Source organism: Suillus paluster (genome assembly GCF_016628075.1).
Source record: "Suillus paluster strain FC165 chromosome Unknown EDB91scaffold_27, whole genome shotgun sequence".
Classification (NCBI taxonomy): domain Eukaryota; kingdom Fungi; phylum Basidiomycota; class Agaricomycetes; order Boletales; family Suillaceae; genus Suillus; species Suillus paluster.
The window spans coordinates 89,979-113,146 of NW_024537587.1; the positions used below are offsets into that span (position 1 = coordinate 89,979).

Sequence of the window (23,168 nt, forward strand, 5' to 3'; positions counted from 1 at the left end):
CCATCCAGCCTAAAATTTAGTGCCTCAAGATATTAAGTATGTACCAAGGTCCGAGAGCCTATCTGGCTTCTCCCAAGCCTGGGGTCAGGTTTGTTTTATCAGTCTCAGTTTTCTCGGTCAAAATTAGTCATGTGTCGATGCGAGAATATCCGAGGAGTTCTGCTCCTCATGTTGCCAGTGTTGCGTAGGATAAGTGAGATTCGTCACTGCATACGTCATGCCGGAATGTAAGCAATCGGAATCGACTCAGGTTGCCTCTCAGAGTTTCAGTTCCTCTCACGTCCTCGTCTCCTGGAAGTAAACAACTCGGGTATGCCATCTTGTGCATGTAATTTGAGCTCGCCGATATAACTAATACCATGTTCTTCATTACTGGGACGGATCGTGCCAGATCATTGTTCGATGGGCATGCAATCAGAGGCAATCAGCTCTCGATGTTCGCACGCAACCTCCGTTTTGGGATGAGGCTGGGGTCGAAGCTGGTCGAAGGCACTTGCAGGTCCCGACTCTCGAAGACTCAAAACTTAAAAGGATCCGTAAATGGCAAGACAAGACACATTGAACAGAAATATTCACAATTCTTCATCACCCCACTATACCTTCCAAGACTTGGATTACTTTCTGTTGTTTCTAGTAACGCGGCGGTAAGATTGGTCCGTCTTTCGGTCGCTGCTTCGATACTCACCTCTCTATCAGCCCGCAAATCAGTAGGGAACATAGCTGGTACTCCGAGGGCTTCCAGCGTAGATTGCTGCTTCTGCAAGAGACTGTCCCATGCGAAAAGCACGCGTTCCGCGTCAAACTTTTGCAGCTCTTTCCGAAATGCATCGTTCAGCATCTGGCATGTGAGTTAGAATGGAAACGCGGCGTTGGTTGCACTTACATCCGCCTCGTGTCGCGATATTCCTGCGCCAATCAACCCGGCTCTGCGAGGAACGTCATTAATAATTGACGAGAATGTGTCACTGGGAATGTGTACGAACTTTGTCTGTGCAACCTTGACTTTATTCTCGTGTTTCTTATGTATAGCGAGCCGTTCTTCCCACAATTGTCTTTCCAAATCCTTCTGTTCTTCTCGTACCTAAAGTCAGGGATCAGGCCTCAGGTACCGCGCGCGTGCAGGCTGCACGATGGACATACGCGCGCTACGGCAGCAACAAAGTTTGCACTTTCTGCCAGTTGTGTCAGATGCGGCAAGGCTTGCTGGAACGACATCATGCGAAGGTCTTGCCCGCGCGTGGAGGCCCTGGTTCCTGCAACTGCCTCATGGACCGAATTCTCTGAAGGCTGAGGGGTGGATTGGCTCGCTGGTGTTTGTGAAAGTTGCAGGGATGTCTGTTGCGTAGTAAAATGCGATGGTGAAGGTTGTGATGGCCTCGATGGAATTAGCCATTCAGATGAGTTAAGTTGGGACAGTAAATCGGCTACCGAGGAGGACGAATTAGACGCATCAGCTTGTGGTAGCGGGTGGTTGCGTCAGGGGTGATGTAACCTGAGGTGTGGTTGAAGTCGGCGGCGGGGAACTCTTTGCTATGCCGCCGGTGTCCACGCCAATACTCTCTTGCCAGGCCTGCGACGACCTCAGTTGCTCGAGTAGAGCCTTGATGCCTGCAGGATCCTAGGCCCATCAGTGGTTACGATCAATGTCAGTACGCGTTATATCTTGATCAACTGATCGTTTACATTGATGTTCGTGAAGTTCATGAAGTTGATCAATGACTAAGTCACTTGCTCAATAAAAGTTATTATATTATTATGTATATATACAACTTTGACTCATCGTCATGAATATTCGAATGCTGGAGTCAAGCTGGAGCACTTAGATACGACATGCATGTTCGTGCAGAGCTGAGCAACGTACTCAGTAGTTTAGTGCTTAGTGGTTCCGCTATAGAGTTTTCAGTTGCTCAATTGACGCTCGATCGACCAATTAGACTTGTGTGACTGTAGGGAAACACTTACTCATCAATACTCACATATATACCCCGGCGTAAGTCGGAAACTATCTGCTCTATCCCGGTCCGTCCCGTTACGCTGCGTCTCTCTAATAGTGATTATCATGAACTCGACTACCGGAACAGATGCCACTCCCTATGACTCTGTCCATTTTCTCGATCGCCGGGTTTATTGAAGACACGTGTAAGCACGTGCATTTGTGAGAGGCGGCAGTTGGGCGGCAGCGCCCTGAATCGTACAATGTATCGTCACGCGGCCTCGATCGTGCGGCCCATCGGAAACCATCGGCAACCGTAACCATCGTTCTAGTCCATTGCAGACTGACTTGGATAATGATGATCCAGGATTAATTCATTGCACATAGTCGCACATATATCAAAAAATAGAAACTTTGACAGGGGCACGGTATTGTGACCTTTTACCTATGGCTACCCGAAGTTGTTAGATGCATCCGCGTCAACGGTTGAGAGCGACCTCTTGGCAACAGAGTGAGCGGACAACGAACAATGGGAAAGACAAACCAACGTGCCCCTTCAAAATATGGGCGTCGGTTTGCAAATTATTATGCCGCGGAGATGGGTCAATTGCGCAACGGACGTTGCTGACATGCTGTGTGATACGTACATATAAATAATAGACACGTCCGCCGATCCACATCATCACATACGAATTACGTACACAATTCGAGCCGTGACAGTGACAGAGACTAACAGCCACAGAGTCAGTGTTCTACCCTAGCAGTACAAGTTAGCACGGGTTTGACTTTTTCGAAATTATGAAAGGTACATTCACCCGGTACCGACTACTTTTCCCATAAATGCCAATGAACTCTCTTGACATTACGTTATTCCATGATGAATCGAGTGAATGTACTTTAATATACAGATACTCAGAGAGCCGATCTAGTCGTACGTGCGATTAGCCTGGAACATGTAGACTGAGATTACAGGGAGAAGAATCTACTCATCGATGACCGATCACCGGCTGGTGGAAAATTTTCGGATCATCTATATGCTCTGCATCTAATGTAAGACATTTATACTTACAACTCGAGACCCCAGTCATTCGAATCAGCTGGAGAATAGCCTTTGATACCGATCGCCGATCCGCGACTGAACAGAACGAAGGTACTGCGGCAGGCTGTCTGCATCATTTCCAATTGATTTCCGCAGTTCTTCTTCAGCTTGACGAGGTCTGATGAGGTCCGCGCCGTCGTTTGCCGGCGGTTGGATGACTCGAGTGGATCCTTCTTCGTCAGCATTCTCATCACAATATCGGCAACTAGGCCGAACGGCATCGTTGCGAACTTGTCCTTTGTGAACGTTCCACGAGAAGTGGTTCAGTTAATAAGTCGTCGATTTCGCCATTTGGCAACTAGGCACAGTTGGATGTACAAGTTGATGAATCAAGAATAGACCCAGTAAAAGGGAAACTGCAGTTTGGGGTTTTCGCCCACTTCGTACCTACGACGCAGATGGAGTATCGTCACTTGATTAGCTAGGCGTTGAACTACAAATTTCTGTGGGCGCGACCCACAGGCTCACTCTGTAATAGTTTAAGTGAAGGGATAAAACCATCACATAACCACTCACAATTGAAGCTTTGTCCCTTGGGGTATCCCGCTGACCTGAAAGAACATGTTGCTCAGATCAGACATATGCTCGTAAGCAATGCGCTGCTCGTAATACGACCCTGTACAACTTTGCACACGAGTTAGTCTCTCCTGGGGCAAATCAAATAGAAGGATGACAGTAGTCTCGAACCAGCCTCTACTGACATCCCAAATTGGGAACCGAGACTGGTTCGAGACTAGGATGAAGGATGACAGCCGTCCCGTCTCTATGATTCACATAACTATTACCTTGGGGATATCGCTAAGTTCTAGCTGTGTGGCGGTGTCCTTAGCAGTATAACTCCACATAGTGAGTGAACCCGGTGATCACCCATGGTGCTCTGTTCGAGTGCTTCTTACCAGCCTTCGGCATTAGACTCCTGCTGAGGCTGAGGGTCCGAGTGCTTCGAATGCTATCCAGTGGTCCATATACATGGAAACAGGATGTTTGAGCAGAGACGCCTGATATGTGACCAAACAGCATGATACTATTGTATGGCGTATGCCATCATGCGATTATGCCATCATGCGATTATGCCATCATGAAATCTGCTCAACCTGTCAAAGCTACTTACGTCCAGGTCCCAAGTTGTAGGTCCTTGTCCCTGTCATTGTCAGTAAATTTCCCACGAAATGCAGTCTGAGGTGGTTGTAACACTAACCGAAGAAGAACGGAGCACGGCCATAACGCCGTGCAAAGCAGACTCGTCATGCGATGAGGGAGCAAGGATAAATCTAATGATTCCCTCGGGGTACCCGCATGCAGCCTGATTTAAACTAGTACAACCGACCAGATTTGAAGGTTCGAATTTTGCTGCAAATATATGATCAAGCAACGCGTAATTCTGACTGTAGATAATATAATGGTCGATAGGGGGTCGAGGAATTGAAGTCGAGTCAGTCACCATGTTACGGAAAGAGAGGAGGGTGCCTTCTCAGGATAATAAAGTATGTTTTCGGGACTGCTGACTGTTTCCAAGAAGACAGGGTCGGTTTGTGTGACGGCAACATTCCGTAAATATGACCAATAGGCAGTGCTAAAGTGGCAACATGAATGAATGCTAGCGCTGAAGCGGCGCCGACGACAACAAAAAGGATTGTCGGCTGATTAGTAGAAGGCGCAGAACTTCTGGAGCAGAGAACGTACTTGGGGAGAATAGAATGCCATCTAGTGGCGAAATGGATCCGTTAGCACAGGCCGCCACTCGCGGTGATGCGAAAGCCAAGAGTATTAGTTACATAGCGAAGAAGGGCTCGGTTGCGAGAGGCTCGGAGGGGTACAGTGACGGATCATTCTGTCATGAAAACATGCTGCATGATTGCCGCAGGCACGTCTCGGGGCAGTGTGCCGACGTTTGTAGTTGACCCGCCAGTCCAGCACCTGCCAAAAAAAAAAGAGTCTCACGCAAAAGCGGAAATGCTTCAAGCTGTGCAAAGCGAAAAGCGCTTGAAGCTGGGCAGCCTGGGCTAAGTCTCGGCACTCTACAGAAGCGTACTTAACGGATGGCAAGTGAAGGCTCTGAGAATTTTAATCTCGACTTGGGGTACCTACGTTGCAAGTCTATCAGACACGTTAAGGGACAAAATATGTACTGGCTTTGTGGTGTCTAGCAAATTCGCTGTGGGAGGAAAGGTCACAAAAAGAGAAGGCGGCCGAATTATGTCCAAATTATTGTGACAAAATGTGACAATAAATATTATTATAGCCACCCGAAGTTTACTCACGATTACCGAGCCTCTTTCCTCTTTACGCCCTGCCTCGCTGCCATCAACATCTTCCTTCTTATTCTTCCCTCCTCCGTATTTCTTGCCGCGTCCGTCCTTTAATTCTGTACTTTCTTCATCTCTATACTCCTTGATTTTAGCCTCCTTTTTGTCCTATCAAATGACCTCCGTAGATCAGGCAGAGCAGTCTGCTCAAGCAAGTTCGTCTCATATGATGAAGACGACAAAACGGGGGAGGCCTTTTCTCAAGGTGAGCATGCGCACTATATCTTTTTAATGATACTAATAACTAACTCGTTTCTATCCTAAAGGATACCCTTGACCTTTTCGCAACACTCATCGTATCTCTTAATCTCACCACGCACAAGCAATATTTTCGCACTTTCCCCAATTCATTCTCTACGTTCGTGCTTCATTCCTAATGATTCACGCACATTCGTCTCATACTCTTTTAATAGGGACGAGGCTGCTGCGAACTTGGCGTCTCTCAAGTTCTCTCAATCAAATCGTGGGCCGGATCCCAGAGATAAATCACGAATAGTGACGACTACGACCACCACGACATTCTCAATGACCCGTGATATGGCGAAGGCCATGTGCCAACACTTCATGGACGCTCGCTTGATCGAAAACGCCGCCGATCTTGGCAGCAACCTCTTCAAAGATCGTGGTACTTACGTCCTCACGCCCAAGGGTCTCCATGTTCTAGAGCGATTCATATCCAAGAATGGCATGAATTCCGACCATCTTCAACCTGTATTCGCCTCTCAACCCATATGCATCAAGCTCTTACATTTAGAGCGTCGGTCAGCTGACGACGAGATCATCGTTACACAATCAGTCATAACTGCACTCTTCCGTCGATTCGTTGGTCGTCAGCCCAACTACCCCACTCAGCTCTCGGCCAATCCTCCAGACGTTTTTCAAGAGTACCACGAGCGATCTAAGGGCGTACCACTCATGGACGTGCAAGAGCGCGCTCAACCTTTATTGGGGAAAGCCTACAGTCATGCACAAGCACTGTTTTGCTGCAGTGAGTGCTCTTGAATGGCTTTGCGACTTCACCTCCGTGGTTGGAAGAGAAGAAGCGGCAGAGATGGCTGCCCAGTTTGTTCGCTTCGGCCTCATCACATTGGTCAGCGATAAAAGGAAAAACAACGACTCTGCCATCATCTTCACCGTCCGTGGTTCTACCCCAGGCGGGAATTCCCCAGTCAGCGTAAGTACCTATCAGTGATTCATTCATTCACAGATGTCCTTATCGTCTCGTTTGTTCCAGCAACACGGAGAGTTCCGGTGTACAGCTAAGGCTATCTATAGAATCACAGATGAAGGCAAGCGGCTCGCTCAGTGGGATGAAGCCAGTTCATCTCCTCAGAGCTCGACGGTGAACCTGCATCTTACCGAACGCCCGTCGCTAGAGAATGACTCCATCGATGGAACTCCGAAGACGGGAATTGAAGCAGCTGATGCTAAAATTCATCGTCGTATATCCATGGCGGAGAAGCTTAATTCCAGTTACGAGGCTGCGGAGAAGAAGGGCAATGTCAAGAGCAGTACCGATCGTCTCAAATATATCCTGGAAGAGCCATCTTATCGCGCTCTCTTCCGTGATTTCCTGAAGGCGAACTTCTGTGAAGAGAATCTGGCGTTTTGGATGGATGTCGAGGATTTCAAGCGCAAATTCAATACGACTTCCAGTGCACAAGCTGCAGCTCCTGCTCGGTCGGGGAGCAAAGGAACTCCTGGACAAGCCGCCATGGAGAGACATCATGAGGCTTTAATTCAGACCGCTTTCCAAATTTACAACAAGTACCTCGCACCATCAAGTCAGAACGAGCTCAACATCGATCACGGTCTCCGTCTCGATCTCGCTAATTATCTCGGTGAAGTCATGAACGGGCTGCACGGCAAATCGTTCGACGGACAAGTGGATGCCAGTCAAGCTACCTCTTTTAACGCAACGCAACTGCAGGTTCTGATCAAGCTTTACACACGCATTCAAACGCACGTTCTTCGGCTGATGGCTATGGACTCGCTGCCCAAGGTATGCTTCTTTTTACTGCCAAGATTTACTCATTCTTATGTTATCAATGTGTCTGCAGTTCATTAAAACGCAGCGGTTTCTGGACGCACGGCAGTGGCTGGGAGAAGGAGATGCGCCAGGTGATGACGTCCATTTCCTCACCAGTCCTCCTGCTCCTCCTGGTCCTCGGTTCTGAGGAGATCGGTGGAGCATACATCACGGTGTCTTTGAAAGGCAGTGAGCGGGAACACCGGCAACACCGCAGAGACATGCCAGGGTCGCCACAGGTCTCATGAGCGGATGTTCTCGCCATTTCGCTTTGCATGAACTTATTCATTGCTGCTCTAATTATGACGTGCTGACGGAGGCCTTGCACGACATCGTACATTCATCATCCCGGCTGACCGCAGTATGCTCACCATTCATGTTGTTTTCTTCTTCTATTGCATTTGATTCCAAACCCGGGGGGTTATCGTTCATACTTTCTTCATCACCGTAATTGTTTTTTTATCTCTTTGGCATCATCCAGTATAGTATCCTGGGCCGGCTTGTCATGCTTTAACACTATTCCCCAATCCTGTCGAGCCTTCCCATCTCATCGCATTACGACGGTATCTTCTCTACATCCAGTCCCTTCGCGGTGTACAGTCTACTTAATACCCTACACTTACCTACTGCCTTGTTATGTAGGTAGCACTTAATTTCATGGCTTCCTGTCGTATATCCAGGAGTCGTATGTTACTTGTTGCATGTATGTACTTGAGCTCGCTCTGGAGATTGATTGGAAGATCTTTCGCATGATCTTTGGCAGCAACTTGTCGAGCGGTTTCATTTCGGTTTACAGCTGTTCATTATTAAAGACGGACGATTGTATTGAGAAATCAATCAATGTAACGATCCTTGACGCATCCGAGGGCTTAGCACTGAGCGTTTAGGCCTCCAATAGTGATAGGCGTTGGAGTTGGGCCCTGAATCGGACCTACTAATCATCAACATAAGTGCAAACATGCTGATACTATTGCTTCCGGTGACGAACTTCGTACTAACGTCCAACGCGTTTGACAGGATTCTCATCTGCGAAGTCGTCAACAAAAATGTCTTGGATCATGAACCCTGAAGGTGATGCTCCTAAGCCACCAGCAGAGGACAATTTGGTGGAGGACCCATCAGACCCTACCAGAAAGGTGACCAAGAAAACCGCCAATCAGCCCTTCTTAGCGTACGTGGTTCTCACCTGCTTGCAGACAGCAACTTATCATTTGTAGCCACAAGCAATATAGAGAAAAGCAGGAACAGGAACACCAAGCATGGCTCCAAAGAAAACGCGAACGCGAAGAGAAACTTGCCAAAGGAGAAGAAGTCGGTCCTGAAGAGGAAGATCCTACTGCCGAGCACGAAGTGGGGTTCCTTGGGCTGCTGAAGTTCATTGTATACTTGATTCTCATTGTTGTGATCGCGGGCAAGTTCTTCACTGGCAGCTTCCTCTGGGAATACGAGGGAAAGTGGGCACGATTGAAGACATATTGGCCAGTTCGTCTAGATATCCAATTCTTCATCAGCGTCTCTGACTCTGTTCAATTTCTAGGAGAATAGTGGGCGACTCTTCTCAGAAACATATTTGGCAACATTTGATGGTAGTGACCCAGCAAAACCCCTGTATCTGGCGGTATGGTCAATAGTTTTAAGTGATCACACGCACCTAATCACTCTCGTGCAGGTTGATGGTGACGTATTTGATGTCTCGAGTAATCCTGGAACGTACGGTCCAGGAGGTCCTTACCACCATATGTGGGTATATACCATGCTTCCCAGATTTCCTCATTAAGTCTTTGCAGGGTCGGAGTGGACGCAGCTAGGTCATTTGGTACAGGATGCTTTGCCACTCACCGAACGCATGACCTGCGAGGTCTGTCCGAAAACGAGCTCAGGGTCAGTGATACCAGCCTTACCGGTTTTTTCCGTGTCACAGAACTCATCTGTTAATACACATGCAGGGTGTCGAACATTGGAAGAAGTTCTTTGCTGAACACAAAACATACTATAAAGTCGGCAAAGTCCTGCACCACCCAATTGATCCTGAGAGTTCAATACCTGAGCATTGTGATCCAAAGAAAGAGCAGAAAAGTCATCCGACAACGGGGGATGCTGATCCGAGTCCGCATTCGAAGGCGAGATCAATCCGCGAGGAATTATAGTTTACAAGCAGAGCTATTGATGTCCATTATAAAGGTAGTAAGCACGAATAGCATGTGTGATTAATATAGTGTTCCCATATTTGCATAGGGTTTCTTCATGGAGTAGCAGTCCGTATCACAGAAGCATCTTCGGGCCAGTAGGCGCATACATCTAAGCACCCTTCCTAAGACTAACGGGAATGATTAGCACGATGTCTTCGACAAAGAATCACTCGCGTGCTTACCTGAGGTGCGACGTGCGTCATAAAATAATTCCTCAAGATTGGAAAATCAGCAATTGACCCATTCACCATAGACGAGAAAGGGCTCTCGCGATACTTGGCGATGATGATATTTCCGCGCCACGCGGTTGCCTCTCTGAAAGATCGTCCCTGGATCTCTCTAATGCACTTATTGATAGGGAAGGGCATTCCGTCACGAGAGACGGTTGGGTAAAAGATGACGTATGGATTAGCGAACTTTTTGTTCATACCGTCGAGTGCCTCGACGAGCTATGAGCAACGTCAGATCGGCAGCAGAAAGTGAGGTGCGACTGTGCTTACATGATAATGCCAGGCTCGGGGACCGAGACCCTCGGCGATGTAGTCCATGTAGACTTCAGGATGGGGCATCCGAGCAGGGAGGGTGCTGTACGGAGCGTGGGGGTCGGGTACCGACATGGGACTTGTCATCAAAGCCACCATATGCGGATTGCGACCGTCAGAAGGAAAAAGGAGAGCTTCAAATGATACTAGCTGGTCCATGACAGGTCACCAGGAGGAGACGAATGCAACAAAAGTGTGTTTGGTTTTCGAAGTCTGACCAGAGAAGCTGGAGATAAAGTAAGATCTAAGCGGAAGGGGTTGTAGACCTCAAGTCTTAGTGTGGACCTCAAGTCTCAGTGGTGCAGTCGAGCACTTTAAGGAGAAGAGGTATGAGTGGCTTCTTTATAAGTTCTTACCTGGGGGACATGAGGCCAGGGCGCCGAGATCTGTGAACTATAACAAACAGCCATCACGCCCAAACTACAACAGTATTAGTGCAGGCACGAGGACGGTCAATAGAAACAAGGTCATGATTGAAATTGGACGGCACCGGGAAGTAGATGAGTCGCGTCAAGTTGAATTGGATTTGCCATTCGATGATGGGCTAGTCCACCCGATCTACCCTTGACTCAGGCTATTCAGTCGTTTTTAGCCTGCCGATGATCTTGGTTAGTGACAGTGGGTGCGGGAAGCAACACAACATATAAAGCCATACTAAGTAGTATATCATGATGGGTGGTCTCGATAAATGGGGAAGTTCTGGTGTGATACTAAAGCTTATCCTCCACCATGTCGCTCTTGAAGTTGTCAAGGACATAAGAATCGCAAAAGTTGACATAAAATTCAGGTATTATCAGTACATGCCTTTAGGTCGCGCGAGGCTGTTTCTGACAGTTTTGGGGTCGATCATAAGGCGCGTGTTTGTCTGTGGCGTGCGCTAATTTCTTGGTCCTTTAAGCACTTGCTTGCTCTACGCGCTCACTTCGGCTCGGTACTGTCGCAGCCGCGGCCGGAGGTCGATCTTATCTGAACTCGGCTTGCGCAGTGAGTCGCGACCAAACTCGACAAACTGATAAGCAGATAAACCTCGCCAGACTGATAAACTATTCCAAGAGATCTCATTTTTTCATTTCGCTGCAGGTGTTTCACGTGTTGCTGGGTGCGTCCAACCTGGCGGCTCCGTAAATCCGGCGCACGAGTCGTCGACTGTACTAAGTATGGTCAGTTTGAAAGCGGAGGATTTTAGAGATTGGATGCACGGGATCTTACACATTATACAAATAAGTGTACAGGTACCGCCAGCACAAGACTTCGATCCACGTTCATACCCCTTGTCTACACGCCGTATTGCTTAACGGTCAAGGCTGTCCAACCGTCGCCTCAAAAAATCTCGTGACGAGGAGGCTCAGATCTAGGCCCCTAGCTTCAGAAAAGGTTTTTTTTCCATTCATTTCCCAAATCTTCTGATCCGTACCCCCAGGGTTCAACGTTGTAGTGACCTTGACCACTGGGTCTAGAGCATGTACATTGTCCGACTGTGGCGCGACAGTTTTCGCGCCCTATTTTCAAATGGTGCGTTTTTTTTCTAGGGAGATGGCGATTTCACTGAAGTGCCACTCCAGTAATGCTGCGAGGCTGCTGGACTGGCTCCCGCCGAGCTCTTCTGAATTGCGCCTGTGAGTCCACCAATACTTCCAGTGCAAGCACAAATTTTTGGGGTTCGCCAATTACATGCCAGTGAAGACTTCAACGGCGCGATACGCAAACCTGATTGAGACGAATCGTTAATGACCGGCATACACACGAGCGCGTGTTCGCGATCGGATCCACCATGAGTTCAGTGCTACTAGTACATGTGGCGTTTTGACACGGCGTGCTGTTTCAATCGAGGCTAAGATAAGGCGAGATGCGAGAATATATTGAATCTTAGGGGAGTAGCTATACACCAGCACTGTCCGCAGCGACATGTGCTGTAAGGAATGCGCTTCAGTGAATCGGTGAATGTACCCTTCAAGTTTGGGACCCATTCGATCGAATGAGAGATTAACTTCATGACTCGTCAAATTCATGTCCGCGTGGTAGTAATAGATCATGCTGGTGGGCGCGCGCAGCACAAACAATGTATAAGATCTTCTGTGTATATACTGTATACACTACATACCAAATCGATACGTATACCGATACAGTCCAAACTCCATGGGACTTGCAAGCTTGAACATTAATATTGATAAGTAACTTAGCGTGTAGATCTCTCGATCTGGCATGCCCTTCGTGATGTCTAACTACGAAAAAAAAGCAAGAAACTGCCATGCGAGTGCCATACGACATTAGCCCAGTTTGCAGGAACTGAGTCGGGGTGATGCTGTTAGTGATGCTGTAGGCGCTTGTTAGCCGGAAAAGGTAACTAGGTTTAGATTTCTGAGCGTCTATTGTTTTCCAGTAGGAATCGACCGTGACCTAGTACAAGTCAATTGTTGCTCTGTCTTATCTGCTCAATTGTGGACAGTCTGGCTACTTTCAATTCTGGAAGGATGAACAGCGGTAACATCCTTGTTGCTGCTCAGCTCTCGACCCTTTATCCTTCCTCTAATGCCGTATCCTTAGTCCTTCAGACTGAACGTCGAAACTTGCCACTCCCCCCACCAAATACCGACACGGATTCGTCCTCGGAACACGCATCTTATTCATCCATATTTCATACTCCTCATACAGGAACAATCCTTCTGCGTGTCATTCACGGTGGTCTCATATTGGAACTCGTCTCTCTCTCCACTGATGTTCCCCCGATTCGATTTGTCTTCCCCTCTGCAGTCTTGCCTGCTCCTGCTATTTTTGCATGGGGCGAGAAGGAGCTACACATACTGGCAGTAACATCTAGCGGCTCGTTGTTCCGTTTAGTTCTACCCACCGTCAACTCGACACGATTGTGGCACGATCCATTGCCCAAGCAGTGGAGTCGAGAATATCTAATCAAAAACGTGTCAGAATCGTTTTATGGCGTGGTGCAAGTGCAGGGTTTACTATGCGTGGCGATTGGGTTGACAAATGGCTCTCTTATCCGCATAGAAGCTGAGCATATCGGAGATGACAACTTCCATGGTATGTACTTTTAACGTCCGTTAGGTAGTCTTTGACATCATCCTGCCGTGTAGATCTTTGGGCGGAGCACGTTTACTCGCCAAGTTCGTTTTTGGGAACACTCACTGCATATTTGCCTAGTTTACAGTCCTCGAGCACTGCAGGGTCAGAGATTCTCTCTGTCGCTAGTAGGCCGCAGCCCACCGAGCTGGGTCATATATGGACGCTCTCACGGGATCGCACATTACGCCTCTGGACAGCAAAGGGTGGCTGTGTTGCGTCCAAAGCTCTGTCTTTGTCAGGCAAGGCGTCGTCTGGCGACTCATATGTGGTCTCCAACGGCATCAAATCTGAACTTCTTGGGGCTGAGCCACGCAATCTCCTTCGGATATTTGGAAACGGGGGCGACGATGAAACTACGTACGCCGTTGCGTTTACGCCAACTCCTTCATATCCACAGTCTGGCGGCTATTTCCAGCTCGTTGCCACCAATTCCGACCAAATGCGCGAGGTTCAGACCATCGAATGTTCCGCTGCCAGCGTTTATTGTCACCTTCAAGATTTCATAATCAATGATGACTGCCTGTACACATTATGGGAACGTCAAGGGTCCTCAATGACGGAGAGAACGAGGTTAAATATAGCAGCGTCAGGTGGTTCTGATTATGCAATTTGGGAGACTGCCACATATGGAGAAGAGACGGACTTGACCCCTACGTATCTTGACGAGCTCCTTCACTCCCCCGGCTCGTTGACCGACAAATTCATGGCGGCCGTCTTGAGACCTGGCGTATTCTCTCCACTTACTCTGCGAACTGCTATAGAGCAGTACACAGATGCGTGCCTCTCTGTCTCAGGACCTCATCCACCCCCTCAACTCACGTCCTCTCACTCCACCATTGCAGAAAATATTGCTGTGGTAGTCGGCTGTACTGTGACCTTAATGCGGGATCCGCAGACAGGGGCACTCCAGCATGATCAGTATTGGAATGCACTCAAAAGAGACTGGGAGGGGTTCGTTGCACGTTGCCGTGAAGTTGAGCGCAGCGCGCGTTGGCCTCTGGGATTGGGTAAAGGGAAGAGCAGAGATGAAGTGATCGTGATCGAACGAGAACGCGTGGGTGTCTACGTGAAGGAAGACCTGCCACTAACCGTACACCGGTACCTTTCGGACTCCCTCCCAGTGGAGCCTCATTTTGCCGTCTTGGACATACTCTGGACGCTTTGTGACAAAATAGGGCACGAGGCGCTTCAAAATTTGGAGACCAGGATTGTTGATATTCTCCATCAAGAGATCGCATTTTCCATCGTGGATATTATTCAAGACCAAGCGCAGCGCTTCAACTTTAAGGCTACGCTTGACGAGCCATCAGAAGCCAGCATTATCGCAAGATTGCAAGGCATAGAAGACCTTGATGCTGCCGTCCGGATAATCCTAGATCTCGTCGCAGGCTTTGAACAAGAAGTAAAGCGGGAAGAAGATGAAGTCGAGCTGTTGCTTCCAAGCAGTCGATCTGATTGGACGACCGCGTTATCTGCATCGTACATCGCGACAACGGTACATGCCCGTTACGATATCTGCATTGTACTGGTCACCTTGTTGTTCTTCCTCGCCAATGACCTGCAGGAATGGGATCCTTCGCTGGTAGAAGAAGTCTTCGCCGTGTTCCGAGGGTTGGCGATGATACGATCTGTAGCACGCCAACCTGCGGCGGATACGGGCGGTGAGCAAGACACATCGGACGAGTTATTAACCACCGACGATGTCATTGCTCGAATGAGCAATATGCATGTGTCTAGAAATCACGCTCGCTTTATCCCAACCTTTCCGCTACTTCACCGCCTCGCAGCTCAGTCCGGTGAGACAACTGAACTACCGGGGGCAGCCCATCGTTTTTTGGACGCGACCGGCATGCTTCAGTCTACTTCCCCTGCTCGGGTGACGCAGTTCGAAGCACTCTTCTGTGAACGTCTCCGCCTTTTGGGATACTACGAAGTCGCTCGCGACATGCTTGCATGGCTACCGCGCACACCAGGCGTGGTATTCATTGCTGCATGTTTGCACATTAATACTGGTCGTGCTGAAGATGCTGCCCAACTGATGGAAAAAGTTGCTGGAAGCTTTGGTGAGGGTGTTCCCTTAGATCAACCCTTTCCTGCTCATTGTACCCCTAGGTCACGATAGTGGGCTCTCTTTGGAAGATGCGGAAACGCTGGCCTCCATTTTGCCTGGAGCCGTTCTCTTCGATTCTGAATTCACTTTTTACATTCATGCATCTGCCATCTTCAAGTCAAATGGCTTGACCCAACAAGAAGTGTCCTTCATTCGGCTTGCGCTGTCTGTTGCACCCCGGGACGTTGACACATCTGAATTGTGGTTCGGACTCATTCGAGGATATATAGATCTCGGCTTCTATGAAGATGCATACTCAGCAATTATTGCGACACTATACGATAGCGTGTATGTCTTAAGATTAAACCTCCGATATTTACTCACAATAGTCACAGGAAAAGGGAATGCATTTCCCAGTTGGTTTATCGGATGTGCGAGGAAAGCGCAATCGAGCAATTGATGACATTCAATTTTGCTACTTTTTCGGCTGAGATTGAAGATGCATTAGCGTTCAAAGCGCGCAACACGGACCCTCGAGCACGTCCATTCTACTCCAGAATACTCTACACGTGGTATACGCGCAGGGGGGACCATCGCAACGGTAAGTTTTCGACCGTCTAACTTCGCATCACTTCTTGAACCCTTGATCCAGCTGCGCGAACCATGTATCAGCGTGCACGTAAATTACAGGAGAACGCCGCTCAGTCAACTGACGTTATCGCCCTGATGGAAGAGCAACTTGAGGCGTACTTGCTTGCTATAAATTCTCTTTCTCTCTTGACTACTAAGTGTGCTTGGATTGTAACGCAAGCTCCGTCGAGCGCATTGATCGATGCTGAGGTAAGTCGCCAAAATTATTTGCTGTTTTTTGTGCACGCTTTTTATTGACATTTGCGACCAGTCTCACAAGCGACGGAGGCTTTCGAAAAATATTCCCGATTCAACATTTACTGGGGATAAACAAGATTCCGAGATTGTCAATCTCAGCAACATTAAGTACGACTACACGCTGCTTTCTGCCCGACTATGGTTGATCCGAAGAGATCCCGCGTTGTTGTCTGCTGCAGGCTAGTCGATAAATTAGACATTAGTCTTCGTCACACTCACGTAAGCACTTTACCCCATCAGATGTCCTGCTTTCACCGGTATCAATCGTGCTCCGGTTGGGCCAAGCAAACCAGTTTGACATGGCAATGGCTACTGCTCAGAGCCTCGATGTTGACATGAGTGAATTATTTACGACCTTAACAAGCCAGTGTTTGCGACTATCCCGCAACCCAGATACTGTACTGTGAGTTGACCCTTCCCATCCCACTCCTATAAATCGTGCGACTAACTAAAAAACGCAGTCAAGAAGACACATCGGATTGGCTACTCACTGACAACGTCTCTTCCTGGCCTGGCAGCCCTGCCGACCGTGGGTGGCGGTACCTCCGTGTCACTCTTGAGCGCCACGATAGCGCAGAGACGGACTACAAGTACAGTAAGACTGCTCTTGAGACAATTCTGTCGTCCGATAGGTCTTCGCCTCCGCCTCCCTGGTTGGTCCACTCGTTAGAAGTACGTGCCGCCTTTGACGGACTCACGAATCATGGATGATTATGCTAATTGATGTGCAGGAAAACCATCACGAATATCTCATAAGAACGAGTCTCCGCTACGACATCATCGAGAGCGCACTAGAGCACACACTCTCGCTCTTGCGCAAGGTCCGTTTTCCCCCTTGTCTCACCCTCATTTCCTCAAGCTGTCTTTTTAGGCCAACACTGCGCTCTCGCGTGCACCCCAGAAAACCGCTAGTGTCACCTGGCTCCCGTATACTCTTATCGACCAGGTGCTAGCCGCCTCAGCCCAAAATGAATTGACCGCACGCGGACAAAGACTTCGCACCGAGTTGCAGACGGAGGTGAGCAACCGCGTCAAAAGAATGCAGAAGATGAGCCGCTTTGCGGTTTGATGATCATAGCGTGTATTGCCCTATATATTTGACTGCCACCACATGTACATACGTGTTTGACAATGATCGACCGTCACGGCGCTGTGAGAATTGCCGCAACTGCCTCAAAATGAGGTATTGACGAGGGTCGATACACGACCGTGTGACTCCACCTTGCGACCCTCTTGGTGATTACACATAAAATAGTTTGAAGAATGCAAGTTAGACGAACAACGTAGGGAACGTCCCGATTCCCGAGGACAGGTACGGGATCGCTATCGATTTATTTTCTTTCCAGAATGAAATACAGAGATCCGAACGGTAATGACGGGAAAGAGCAAGCGGTTTGGAATAGAGCTACATTCAATATTTCCTCTGCCTCTTCCCACGGCCACTATCGTCACTTGGAACTGCTCGGATTGCTCCTAGAATATCCTGTAGACCTTGATCCATTGATTTTTGCAGCGACTAATTTGTCAGAGCCACCGGTTGCACTGACGGCAGTTCGCTTGATTTTTACTCCCAAACTCGTGTTGAAAACGGCGTCGATCTCGTCTTCAGGCCGGGTTCGTCGTTTCTTGGATGCCTTGGATGGATGAGAGACTTCGGCGTCCTCAGAGCTGGGCCTCTGCACTGTCGCAGAGGGCGCTGAAGGAACAACGGAAGGGGATGAAATTGATCCAGAGCTTGATTTACTCTGTGATTGCAATTCTCTCCACTCTTCTGGTCGTCGTTGTAGAAGATATAAGTTGATGTTTCGAGCGAAGAATTTTCCGAAATAAGACGCTACAAGAAATTGCTCGTGCACTATGAGAGAGCGCGCAATTTTCTCCTGCAGAAAAAAATTCTTGTAAGGTCGAGTGCAACGGTGAAGTCAATGACATACTCTTAGATATGTATCGGCGAAAGCCCAACACCTATCGCCGACTCTGCTTCCTATTCGGTCATCAACCAGTGTGTGGTAATGACCGATGAGAGACATGACGAAAGCGCGCTTCACTTTAAAAGGGCACAGTTTCCGACTCAAAGAGTACGTCTATAACCCTAGAGCTTATCGGATTGTGAGATAACGAGATCAGATCTTCTGTGGGGAGGGACGTGATGCTGTAATCACTGACGTCAATGTGATATACTCGACCGTCATGACCTAACCCACCTCTCGGTAACAATCATACAATGCGGCTCACTGAGTCGAAGCAAACTTTGCAGTATCAAAGCACCCTGGACTTTCGGTTCCTTTGAAGTATCCATATTTCCTTTTTTCGAGTTCTTCTGCGGATCTTCCGAGCCGTGTTTTGTAGACCCTGTTGCCATGTATTCCTTTGAAATGTCTATGAGTTCAATGTCATTATGTGATTTAAAAAAAACAGTCACCCGAAGAGGCTTTAGAACTAATACACAAGACACGAGGCGATTGCGATCTCTTGGTTCAACTAGCTCAAACGCATCACACACAGCCTATCAAAATTGCCTTAATCCAGCAATATTTAAAGAGTAGTTATACCATACCTGGCAGATATCATTTTCGTGGACGCGAAGAGTGCATGCTCTATCGATCATGGCACGTAACACCCCAGTTCGTGCCGTTCCTATGTTCATGTAAAATATTAAGAATGAGTAAGCCAGGTGGGTGAATATAACATACCAATGACCTTATTCCACGAGGTATTAAGCTCATCAAGAGCAGCTTCCAACTGCGCTGGATTTAACCTCTCTGCAGCTTTAGCTACCACGAAGTTAGCTACGGGATGTGTAGCCAGCCTCGCAAGCTTCCCCTGGAAGTAAGTCGTCCAGAGGATCGTAAACGCAGGATCAGGGCAACGGGAAACCATTGTTTCCAGCAAATGAGAGGAAGTCGGGTCTCGAAGAAGCGTGACAAGGTAGTCAGATGCTTCCGGTTCTTCATCGCAGTTTTCGTCTGGCACTATTCAATACCTGATCGAGATACCTGATAGATTGTGACCGGGAACTCACGACAAAGTGTAATAATTCCAACCAAGACGCGATCCATGAGAGAGTCAGGGCAATAAAGCTTCACCATGATCGGCTTCAACCTCAAGGATAAGCTGCGAAGTCGATCAGTTTGCATCAGTTTGCATCAGGTTGGGCGTTTGGGCGTCGTGCACCTGAAGTAATGGACTGGCCACTTTATTAGCAGCCAATGCTCGGACCTCGTTGTCGCTGAGTTCGCTCTTCAAGGTGCGTATAAACCTCGCAGCAGCATCGTGGAATTCCTTCGGCACCGATCGAGTTGAATCGACATGCTCATGGCTCTTATTTTCAGCAAATACAGACTTCATGGTACCCTGACGGGCCTTCCACGCGCTGCTCTTCTTCGACCGCACGTTTGACTCTGCTTTATGACTTGTAGAAGAACTTGAAGGCGATAACAAGAGTAGCAGAGCACGGAGAACATGTGAGGCATAAGGGTCCATTACAAGGGTCGTGAAGGCCGGTGTAAGTTCCTGTTGCAGAGGTTATTGTGGCGCAAGACTGCTAAGAGAATGCTACAAACCTCGCATATGTCTAAGATGAGGCGTGTCAGAGTCCGCAGCTCACCCTTGTCTTTGGAATCGGCAACAGACGGATATATGCCCTTGGTCTTGCAAGAAATCAGGAATATTCACGCATTAGTAAGATACGCTTACTTCTCGCAAGACTGGTGTCTCCTGCTACTATGAACAGTGTTTGACAGACATGCGAAGCAAAACGATGTTTAATGAGCGCCTCGTATCTACAAATTACTGAACATTTGGATAGCGCAAACTACAAAGAACTGTCCCTACTCACGAGCCGCTCAAACTATCCAAAAGCACCCTTCGAACAAAGTCATCCATGGAGTGGGCCATGCGCTCCAGAATAACAGAACAATCTGGATCGGTCGCCAGTTGTTTCTCTTTTCCAGACATTTCAGTAAGTGCGGCAACCAGGAATATCCGCCTTGCTAGATACAAGTGTTGTTAGACACTTTCCGTATCGTAGCTGCTATTCCAAACCTTCATTCGGATCGAGGTCTGGGGTTTGGTCCTCCTCATAAGGTCTCTCCTGCTGCCAAGTTCGAATTTGGTCATCGACAGTTCTGAAATATGCCTTTATGTCGGGGTCTACATAACCGAATGGTGCCTCTGGATGGGCCTCTTCCGATTCTTGTGTAGGGACTATCCATGACGGCCGATTGTGATGCTCGGAATTTTGGGAGTCGTAATTTGTGTCGCGGGAAGGTTGGCTATGTTCCTGCGTTTTCTTATGCTTCTTCCCTCGTTTCCTATTTTCCTTCGGCATGTCGACAAGGACGATAGCTCGGAGAACTTAAGAAAGACAAATAATTCGAGTGTCGAAAAATAAGCATAGGAAGGACCCCGAAATTCGGGCCGGATTTGGACCCCAGGTTTCTCCGATGATTCATAGTCACCTTAGTCTGACGTCTAGCACTACGACAACACTTGGACAAGACCTGTAATACATGGCACCAACTTCATGCTCTCTATGTCGTGACGCTAAGGCAATTCTGAAACGCCCTAAAACAGGGCAGCAGATTTGCAAGAACTGCTTCTTCTTCGTTTTTGAGACAGAAGTCCATCATACAATCACAGAAACAAAGCTCTTCAAGTCAGGCGATCGAGTGGCAATCGGTGCTTCAGGCGGGAAAGGTAAGATTACTGTTGTCAACTGATCTGGCCTTTCATTGCTGTCGTGGCAGATTCGACTGTCCTTGCGTACGTCATGAAGACCCTGAATGACCGGTACAATTACGGCCTCGATTTATTTCTCTTGTCCATTGATGAAGGGATCACAGGTTATAGAGATGACTCCCTAGAAGTACGCTATTATTGCGCTACACGAGAGGATCTAACACATTGACTAAACTTTATGCAGACAGTTAAACGGAATCAGCAGCAATATGACATGCCACTGAAGATACTCTCATATGATGAACTCTATGGCTGGACCATGGATGCCATAGTTGCACAAATAGGAAAGAAGAACAACTGTACCTTTTGCGGCGTCTTTCGCAGGCAGGCGCTCGACAGGGGCGCAACTACCTTGAATGTTGATCATATCGTCACTGGACACAACGCAGATGACATCGCGGAGACTGTCCTCATGAACAGTACGTCCAGATTGATGTCTGTGAAAATACATTGACCATTATTCAGTTATGCGTGGCGACATCGCTCGACTTGGACGGTGTACTTCAATTTGTACCCAGGGAGAGGATACAATCAAACGATCCAAGCCCTTTAAGTACGCATATGAGAAGGAAATTGTCATGTGAGTACTGCGACAGGGATGGATTCTTTCTGACTGGCTTGATTTTGCAGGTACGCCTACTTTAAAAAACTAGATTATTTTTCAACAGAGTGTATATATTCACCCGACGCCTACCGAGGACATGCACGCACATTTTTGAAAGATTTAGAAGCTGCTAGACCCAGCGCTATCATAGATATCATTCACTCTGGTGAGGCATTTGAAGTCAAGGAAGAAATCAAGGCGACTCAGAAGGTCCAGCGTCAGTGATGTCATTTTCACATCGTCGTCATGCTGATTTGCCCACAGAAACATGCAAAAGATGTGGGTACATGTCCAGTAATGATCTTTGCAAGGCGTGTACACTGCTGGAGGGTCTGGAGAGGGGCATGGCGAGCTCCGTCATAGTGAGTTTAGGTCTATGCAACGGTTAACAGGCACTCATTTTTGTCTAGACTGACCGTGCCCGCAAGAAAATGGACGCTATGGGTCCCGCACCGGATAACATACGAACTATCCCATTGTTCCGTTCGACACAAGAAATTACAGTAGAAGCACCTTCACATGCTTGAGTGCGCAGTGGTGACATACATATCCGCCTAATGAATACTACGCACTACTTAATGCGCTGGATCATGTAACTATGGAATACAAGGGACGGCTTCATAGTCATTAATATTGTGACGTGCAATTCTATCATGATTCATGACTATAACAGAGTTTAACTATACTAGAAGGCGTGGAGATTTCGTCTCCATCAAAATGAAGACTCGAGGCTCCCCCCTGCTGCCTCGAAGCTCATCTCTCCTTGGCCAGAAACACTAGCACTTTGTGTTACCCAAAGTTGGTGGGGCTGCATTTTTCTACGGGCCTTTATCGCAAGGCCCTGGGCATGAAAACCACGAAGGTTGAATTGACGCGCAGTGATCTCCCCACAGCCATCGCATGTCGCGGCGAATTTAGCAAACATTGTCTCCAGGTTCCTGTCATCCGCATTCTTCATACGACATTTCTTCGACACAGTCGTCCGCATTTGACCCTTCTTCAGCGCAGTCGTAGCAGAGAGTCGCACGGCAACACCGCTTGCATTAATAAATATAGGAGTAAGAGGTGCGGAACGGCCTGCCGCAGCGCAGACAGGGGATGAAGATGCCTCTGTCATGCTTCGCGTGAATGTCGCATGCCCACACTTTCTTTCTGGCACACACGTCATACCACCGCTCGTGCACTCTGGGCAGATCACAGCATTGTCTGACCAGAAACAGCAGCGGCCTTGGCATCTTCGCCAGCCCGGTAGCTTGCATGCCATGCAGGAACCACGCTTGGGAAGGTGGACGCGAGTGGATTGGGCGCAGGCAATGAGCAAATCCACATCCACATCCAGAATCACTTTACTGTAGGGGGGGTGAGGAATCGCCGGGATGCTAACGGGATGTCCTCTACACGAGGACATATCTATGGTGCAGCACCACGATTTGCACCCGGGACACTTGTCTAGCTCCATGGAAAACATAACACCATGTTCGGATGGTTGACACACAGTGCGAGGGGGTGTTCGGAAGATTATTTACGTGACGCGCACGATCCAACTTTACAGCTGTTGCAGTGGATAAGACAGGAGGCGTATATAGAGCATCTGAGTCGCACAGAACCTCGTGGTTTACTGGGAGTGGCTGTGCCACCTGCCTGATGGTATTTCTATCGCAGTCAATTCGCACCTAAACAAATCAACGCTTACTTCCACTTGCATCT

General features: G+C 48.3%; 8 protein-coding genes across 8 annotated transcripts; 4 read left to right on the forward strand and 4 right to left on the reverse strand.

Annotated features, from left to right (window-relative positions):
* Positions 1–500: 500 nt before the first annotated feature.
* EDB91DRAFT_1134042 (uncharacterized protein) lies at positions 501–1,944 on the reverse strand. Its single transcript, XM_041318753.1, has 7 exons — positions 1,684–1,944; positions 1,525–1,618; positions 1,141–1,454; positions 984–1,081; positions 884–926; positions 686–838; positions 501–630 (listed from the first exon to the last, which is right to left on the reverse strand). The coding sequence occupies exons 1-7, from the start codon at positions 1,702–1,704 to the stop codon at positions 586–588; spliced, it is 768 nt and encodes a 255-aa protein (XP_041176944.1). The 5' UTR covers positions 1,705–1,944; the 3' UTR covers positions 501–585.
* Positions 1,945–5,280: 3,336 nt separating this feature from the next.
* EDB91DRAFT_1329103 (regulator of G protein signaling domain-containing protein) lies at positions 5,281–7,615 on the forward strand (the record flags this gene model as incomplete). The annotated part of the gene is made up of 7 exons (XM_041325310.1): positions 5,281–5,543; positions 5,605–5,696; positions 5,752–6,299; positions 6,328–6,512; positions 6,573–7,340; positions 7,399–7,501; positions 7,530–7,615. The coding sequence occupies exons 1-7, from the start codon at positions 5,454–5,456 to the stop codon at positions 7,613–7,615; spliced, it is 1,872 nt and encodes a 623-aa protein (XP_041176945.1). The 5' UTR covers positions 5,281–5,453.
* Positions 7,616–8,275: 660 nt separating this feature from the next.
* Positions 8,276–9,514, forward strand: EDB91DRAFT_1283465 (cytochrome b5-like heme/steroid binding domain-containing protein; the record flags this gene model as incomplete). Its single annotated transcript, XM_041324761.1, has 6 exons — positions 8,276–8,538; positions 8,585–8,849; positions 8,905–8,985; positions 9,037–9,107; positions 9,155–9,248; positions 9,314–9,514. Exons 1-6 carry the CDS (start codon positions 8,414–8,416, stop codon positions 9,512–9,514), a joined length of 837 nt encoding a protein of 278 aa, XP_041176946.1. The 5' UTR covers positions 8,276–8,413.
* Positions 9,515–9,596: 82 nt separating this feature from the next.
* On the reverse strand, positions 9,597–10,511 carry EDB91DRAFT_370072 (uncharacterized protein). The gene is made up of 3 exons (XM_041327028.1): positions 10,057–10,511; positions 9,739–10,005; positions 9,597–9,684 (listed from the first exon to the last, which is right to left on the reverse strand). Exons 1-3 carry the CDS (start codon positions 10,255–10,257, stop codon positions 9,679–9,681), a joined length of 474 nt encoding a protein of 157 aa, XP_041176947.1. The 5' UTR covers positions 10,258–10,511; the 3' UTR covers positions 9,597–9,678.
* Positions 10,512–12,482: 1,971 nt separating this feature from the next.
* Positions 12,483–17,375, forward strand: EDB91DRAFT_1134068 (nucleoporin Nup120/160-domain-containing protein). The gene is made up of 10 exons (XM_041318754.1): positions 12,483–13,137; positions 13,191–15,242; positions 15,292–15,577; positions 15,625–15,830; positions 15,882–16,069; positions 16,131–16,296; positions 16,358–16,520; positions 16,579–16,789; positions 16,849–16,938; positions 16,989–17,375. The coding sequence occupies exons 1-10, from the start codon at positions 12,570–12,572 to the stop codon at positions 17,184–17,186; spliced, it is 4,128 nt and encodes a 1,375-aa protein (XP_041176948.1). The 5' UTR covers positions 12,483–12,569; the 3' UTR covers positions 17,187–17,375.
* A 7-nt stretch (positions 17,376–17,382) lies between these two features.
* On the reverse strand, positions 17,383–20,498 carry EDB91DRAFT_1134072 (armadillo-type protein). Its single transcript, XM_041318755.1, is given in 15 exon segments — positions 17,383–17,633; positions 17,665–17,997; positions 18,052–18,159; positions 18,179–18,269; positions 18,322–18,485; positions 18,540–18,623; positions 18,675–18,754; positions 18,811–19,089; positions 19,114–19,134; positions 19,204–19,231; positions 19,292–19,630; positions 19,681–19,767; positions 19,842–19,899; positions 19,956–20,109; positions 20,162–20,498. 15 exon segments carry the CDS (start codon positions 20,445–20,447, stop codon positions 17,529–17,531), a joined length of 2,217 nt encoding a protein of 738 aa, XP_041176949.1. The 5' UTR covers positions 20,448–20,498; the 3' UTR covers positions 17,383–17,528.
* Positions 20,499–20,581: 83 nt separating this feature from the next.
* Positions 20,582–22,133, forward strand: EDB91DRAFT_1134076 (uncharacterized protein). The gene is made up of 7 exons (XM_041318756.1): positions 20,582–20,815; positions 20,866–20,984; positions 21,042–21,276; positions 21,323–21,437; positions 21,488–21,678; positions 21,726–21,823; positions 21,872–22,133. Exons 1-7 carry the CDS (start codon positions 20,629–20,631, stop codon positions 21,986–21,988), a joined length of 1,062 nt encoding a protein of 353 aa, XP_041176950.1. The 5' UTR covers positions 20,582–20,628; the 3' UTR covers positions 21,989–22,133.
* A 40-nt stretch (positions 22,134–22,173) lies between these two features.
* On the reverse strand, positions 22,174–22,920 carry EDB91DRAFT_1082228 (uncharacterized protein; the record flags this gene model as incomplete). The annotated part of the gene is made up of 1 exon (XM_041315471.1): positions 22,174–22,920. One exon carries the CDS (start codon positions 22,918–22,920, stop codon positions 22,174–22,176), a length of 747 nt encoding a protein of 248 aa, XP_041176951.1.
* Positions 22,921–23,168: the final 248 nt, after the last annotated feature.

Bases quoted from the DNA above. Each gene is read 5' to 3' on its own strand.
- EDB91DRAFT_1134072 (XM_041318755.1), bottom strand. From the start codon at position 20,447: ATGCCGAAGGAAAATAGGAAACGAGGGAAGAAGCATAAGAAAACGCAG. The intron at 20,110-20,161 runs GTTTGGAATAGC...ACTTGTATCTAG, and splicing joins AGACCTCGATCCGAATGAAG to CAAGGCGGATATTCCTGGTT. The intron at 17,998-18,051 runs GTATGTCATTGA...TTTTTTCTGCAG, and splicing joins TCGCCGATACATATCTAAGA to GAGAAAATTGCGCGCTCTCT.
- EDB91DRAFT_1134042 (XM_041318753.1), bottom strand. From the start codon at position 1,704: ATGAACTTCACGAACATCAAT. The intron at 1,082-1,140 runs GTATGTCCATCG...CCCTGACTTTAG, and splicing joins TTGTTGCTGCCGTAGCGCGC to GTACGAGAAGAACAGAAGGA. The intron at 839-883 runs GTAAGTGCAACC...CTCACATGCCAG, and splicing joins TATCGCGACACGAGGCGGAT to ATGCTGAACGATGCATTTCG.
- EDB91DRAFT_1134068 (XM_041318754.1), top strand. From the start codon at position 12,570: ATGAACAGCGGTAACATCCTTGTTGCTGCTCAGCTCTCGACCCTTTAT. The intron at 15,578-15,624 runs GTATGTCTTAAG...CAATAGTCACAG, and splicing joins GCGACACTATACGATAGCGT to GAAAAGGGAATGCATTTCCC. The intron at 15,831-15,881 runs GTAAGTTTTCGA...CCCTTGATCCAG, and splicing joins CAGGGGGGACCATCGCAACG to CTGCGCGAACCATGTATCAG.
- EDB91DRAFT_1134076 (XM_041318756.1), top strand. From the start codon at position 20,629: ATGGCACCAACTTCATGCTCTCTATGTCGTGACGCTAAGGCAATTCTG. The intron at 20,985-21,041 runs GTACGCTATTAT...AACTTTATGCAG, and splicing joins ATAGAGATGACTCCCTAGAA to ACAGTTAAACGGAATCAGCA. The intron at 21,277-21,322 runs GTACGTCCAGAT...ACCATTATTCAG, and splicing joins GGAGACTGTCCTCATGAACA to TTATGCGTGGCGACATCGCT.
- EDB91DRAFT_370072 (XM_041327028.1), bottom strand. From the start codon at position 10,257: ATGGACCAGCTAGTATCATTTGAAGCTCTCCTTTTTCCTTCTGACGGT. The intron at 10,006-10,056 runs GTAAGCACAGTC...CGTTGCTCATAG, and splicing joins CCCGAGCCTGGCATTATCAT to CTCGTCGAGGCACTCGACGG.